The 4,785-nt window shown below is 34.9% G+C and overlaps 1 protein-coding gene across 2 annotated transcripts; it reads right to left on the bottom strand.

The window, feature by feature from the left end:
• Nucleotides 1-232: 232 nt before the first annotated feature.
• On the bottom strand, nucleotides 233-4,304 carry LOC134591482 (cbp/p300-interacting transactivator 3-like). Of its 2 annotated transcripts, none has more exons than XM_063444465.1 (2): nucleotides 4,186-4,304; nucleotides 233-1,375 (listed from the first exon to the last, which is right to left on the bottom strand). In XM_063444465.1, exon 2 carries the CDS (start codon nucleotides 1,370-1,372, stop codon nucleotides 830-832), a length of 543 nt encoding a protein of 180 aa, XP_063300535.1. In that variant the 5' UTR covers nucleotides 1,373-1,375; nucleotides 4,186-4,304; the 3' UTR covers nucleotides 233-829. The 2 variants fall into 2 exon arrangements, with proteins under 2 accessions (XP_063300535.1, XP_063300534.1); XM_063444464.1 differs by having other exon boundaries at nucleotides 4,195-4,304.
• Between the last annotated feature and the right edge of the window lie 481 nt (nucleotides 4,305-4,785).

Below are 4,785 nucleotides of genomic sequence, written 5' to 3'. Positions count from 1 at the left end.
TGCAGTGCCAGGAAAACTGATTGTTTTCCTGGCACTGGAGAGTCCCTTTAAGGCAACGAGTTATCAACATTACAACAGTTTTTTACAGGAAGAGATAACTTGTATAAGGAACATAGTTTTTTTAAACTACATTTTATACCGTAAATAGTCACGGTGGTAATGGTAATTACTAATTTAATACAACTTCTCCTCATTCATGTAATTGTCAAAAACAGCCATAGTAAAAGAGACATCTTGTTACAGTCTTTATTTGTTTTGTTCTTACAAATAATCATTAAAAAATACATTCAGGTTGTATTTAGGGAACAACAGATGCCAATTTGGAAAGATAGGCTCTCTGTTTAGAAACGTAATAATATAGCATTTTCGTAGCTTTTTTGCCATAAGTTTAAGTTAGATAGTGTCAGGACTGCCAAAAGCAGGTTGAGGTTCTACTTCAATACTCTTTAAACTTTTCTTCTTTAAATCCACTGGCCTTTATATATACCAGTACAAGGTTCCCTGAGCCATGAGTCTTAATAACATCATCTACCTTTTGTGTATCCCAAACATCCCCTAAGATAAATCCTTCAATGAAGAACACGGACATTTGTGACACTTTTTTTCAAGCTTTCTTCATAGAGATCTTTCCCCCTAATTTAAAGGGTCTAGGTTGCTTCTTCATAGCTTGATACCAAACAGTTAGTCATGCCGGCAATCACCTAGTGGCATCATGGCACCTTGTAATTTTAACAAGGAATGTAAGAGGGACGAACTAGGCTGTGGCTACCTCAAGCCAAATAGTGCAACTGAAGGTCAGGTGTGCAACTGTGTCCTGTAAATTAATCTTTCAGCAGGGCATTGTATTGGTCTGCTGTTTGCCTACAAAATCCAAGATGAACTCAACTTCATTGTGACCTAGATAAAGCTCAGGGAGCTCCTCAATCCGGTCCAAACCCAATTCCACCACCAATGATGTCAACACATCCTCGTCCACCAAATCTGTATCTATCACATTAAGGGTGGGCATATGCTGATGGTGGCCAGGTGCCATCCTATAGCTTGGGTGCCCATGTGTAAATCCAGTATTGTTTATCATTGGATATCCCTGATATTGAGTGTTGAGCTTCTGGAGGTGCATGGTTGCCATGAGCTGTTGGGTTCCAATGTATGATTGTGCTTGCCCTGGGTACATCATTTGGGATGGCATTTGCTGGTGCATCCCCATGCGTGTTCTTAAGTTCCCATCCGAATGGATAGCTCCATATTGCATCATCTGGTTGGAGGACATAGTTCTTGGTTGATGAGCAGGTGGTGCTTGCATTGTATTCATGCCCATTATATAATTCGGATGTCCACCGTGCATGACTGGCATCATCATAGGATCAGACATTACCTATGAAAGAATGACATGGGTTAAATATTAATGTTAAGGAAACACTAGGCTGAACAGTTAACAAATTCTGAGAATGATACTCAGATAACAACCATCAAATTTAGTCAGGCTCTGTTAGGGACAGATAAAAAACAGCAGCATTCACACAGTCTATATAACCGAGTATGAAAAAAGTTGGTCACACAGTTGGGGAGTATTTGTAACCTTTCAAATTCGTTGTGGACTTTATGGATTATTTACATATAAGCGCACACTGATAATTTGTCTTTTTTTGCTAATATAGTGACACAGTTTAATTCCAGGCCACACCAACAGGCCAGGATTTTAGGCTCTCCTTAACCTCCAAAAGCAATTTTAGAAAGGTTATTCACTGTTACCAAAGGCAATATTAACAGGGGTAGTCACTTAAGTGAGATATTTTAAGAATGCAAAGTAAATTACATCTTTAAGGTCAAAATTGATGAACTGGAAATATTATCCTAGTGAGCTATACTTCTACTTTAGCCTTAAATTTGAAATTTACTTTAAATGCCAGACAATGCTCACTATAGTGAATAAACCTGCAAATGTTTTATGATTATTTAGGCTTATGCAAAATGTCTCAAACAGTTACCTTAGATGTAACCAACTGACTGAGAATGTATGCATATATTATTTATATGCTACATTAACAGTGAATAAGAAACATTTTTTTGTATTCTACAATATAGAATTTGATGGGATTGATTATATTCAAAATGCATTTCATTATATATAGTTAATAAAGTGCTACTAATTTTTTTTTTTTTTATTATTAGGGTTATTCACGAAAGTGAGAAATGTTGGATATTCAAAGAGAATTTTTAAAAATGGCCAAAATACGGTAGCTGATTTAGAAAAATTGTTCGTCGGTTTTGTTATGTTTGCCTAACATTTCAAATTCACTTTGAATATATATATATGTATAACATATTTATTTTTTTCCTTATACCACATTTATAAAAACATTATGCATATTAAGCATAGCAAAATTATCCCATAAAGTCCAATGACATTATATAGATGTTTGCCTAGACCCATTTAAACTGACTTCTAAACTTATACTCACCATTGTAGTGCACTGTCGATATGAATCTATAGACACTGTCCCTCATTTTAAAAAAAAATGTTTTGGTGTGGTTTGGCAAATGTCCCTAGCATCCATGAAGCCCCACGAGCGTAGCTTCCACATTATCAATGTGGCTGCAGAGTGGGAGAGTTTTGATGCTGAAGAAAGCCCTGTTTTTTCCCCAAACTGCTCCTAAAACAGCTTACAGAATACCAAGGGATGGCATCCATAAACTCATAGCACCATAACTATTACAATGAGCTGTAACAGTTATGGTGCTAGCGTGCTCTTTTAAGGATTTAAGGAAGAGAGATATATGAATTTTATGAAAAGGAGTCAGGCAGAAAACTAAATATATAAAATATTCACAATTGTTTGTTTTTTAACAAAGCAGTTAATTATTTAGATCTGAAAACTGAAAGGTTAAATAGAGACTTATCGTTTCCAAATCAGTTTGGCCTACACTTAGATTTTTATTTTTTATTTTTTTAAATATTTACATAAATGAAATGCTTAGTAAATAAAATCCCAAATGTACACTTTTATTAACAAAATGGAGATGCATTTTGTTTACACAGTACAGGTCAATAACTGCACAGTCTTGTAAAGCGTGCACAGAGAGGGTTAATCACTAAACCGTGTATTGTCAGGAATTCACCAGGGAATTGCAAATATTTTGCCAAAAAATCCAAAATGGAAAAAAAAATCATTTCAGTTTCTAGATCACCCTGTTTCTATTCAGTGTTTATAAAATAGACCCCATCTATTCACAGTTCACTGTTTATTAAATATACCCTATACAATATTATTCCCTAAACCAGGAAAGATTTGAAATGGACCTGTGGTTTTAACATTTCTAGCCAAAATAGGGCACATACATTAACAAAAAAAGTATGTTTTGAACATGATAACATCTCATTTTAATTAGTTTAAATAAAATTGTAACAACAACAAAAAAGAGGTAGAAACTGACTGTAATGTCACTGACATAAAAATAATTAATGACCCATCTATTTATTAAAGGGGTGAAGGAAAATTGTTTGATGCACCACTGTGACGTTATGGAGTTAATGTCTGTGGATCTTTATGTAGTTGGATTACCCTACATAATTAAAGGATTTGTCATTTGGGGTTAAACACAGCTGTGGTTCAACAGGCTTTTGCACAATCACATAGATTAGTGTAGGCGATTAAAAGAACTACTATAAGAGACGTTTTACTGTAACACTTATAGAAATAAACAACTATATATCTATAATTATTAACTTCTTTACAGATAGGTATGTGGATGAAAAGGCATTAGACCTTTTGTATTTTTTTTGCACATGCATAGATCTATAATAAATTCCAAGGGGATTTACCAAAAAATAAACACACTTTAAAAACAAAGTTAACCCATTACTAACTCTAAATCCGTCAGATTCCATGCTGATTCAAGATCTATCAGAACAAAGCATGGCACTATACTGTACTTTGCTGTGATACAGATCTGACCATAAAGTAGACTTCTTTTTTAACTTTAAGAAAACAACAAAAAAACGCAATGCCATATTAATTGAAATTAATGTTAGTATCCGATTGCTAAATTAAAAATACTATTTTTGTTAAAAAATGCATTTTTCTCAAACATACCATGATAGATACATATATGCTATGTCACAAATTCTCCTGTTAAAGCGTATATTTATTATATAGCTTTAAAACAAAAGGCACAAACACTCACCCAAATTACTATTCCAACAAATGGCGACCCACAGAACTACAATCCAGCCTTGAATGGAAGCAATCCACACGTTAAAAGAGAACCAGCTAACAGGAACAAACAATACTCCCTATGACAGAGTAAATTCATAAATAGCAATGTACAGAATGAGAATGCTTGGGCAGTGTTCTAGACCACGCCCCCTGATGACTGATTGGGTGGACTGGATCAACAGGAAGTGTGACAGAGAAGTCTTTGCCCATGTGTTATAATGCACTGCTATTATTATAACAATGTGGAAAGTGGGGTTAATTTGGTTACACCTTTGTTTGGAAATACAAAACAAGTGCCTTAGAATTAATAGTGTTATTTACCAAGGCTTGCTAACACATATTACTGAGTGAGTGTTTGTTAGAAAACCTAAAACAGTTTATGTTCTCATGTTGTAACTGCCCTACCCACACTTGGGGAAAGAAGGGGGGGAGGTTGGGCTATCAAGGCAAAAGCGTTTCTATTCTGGGGCAGAGTGCTAAATAAGGACCAGGCACTATGGAAACTAATGTCTCTCAACATTTGCACCTAAAATAGCATCTGTTTCAGACTGAAAGCTCTCACACATAT

Source organism: Pelobates fuscus, chromosome 1, assembly GCF_036172605.1.
Source record: "Pelobates fuscus isolate aPelFus1 chromosome 1, aPelFus1.pri, whole genome shotgun sequence".
Lineage (NCBI taxonomy): Eukaryota > Metazoa > Chordata > Amphibia > Anura > Pelobatidae > Pelobates > Pelobates fuscus.
Note: the sequence above shows the minus strand (reverse complement) of the source record. Positions and strands in the feature narration are given on the sequence as shown.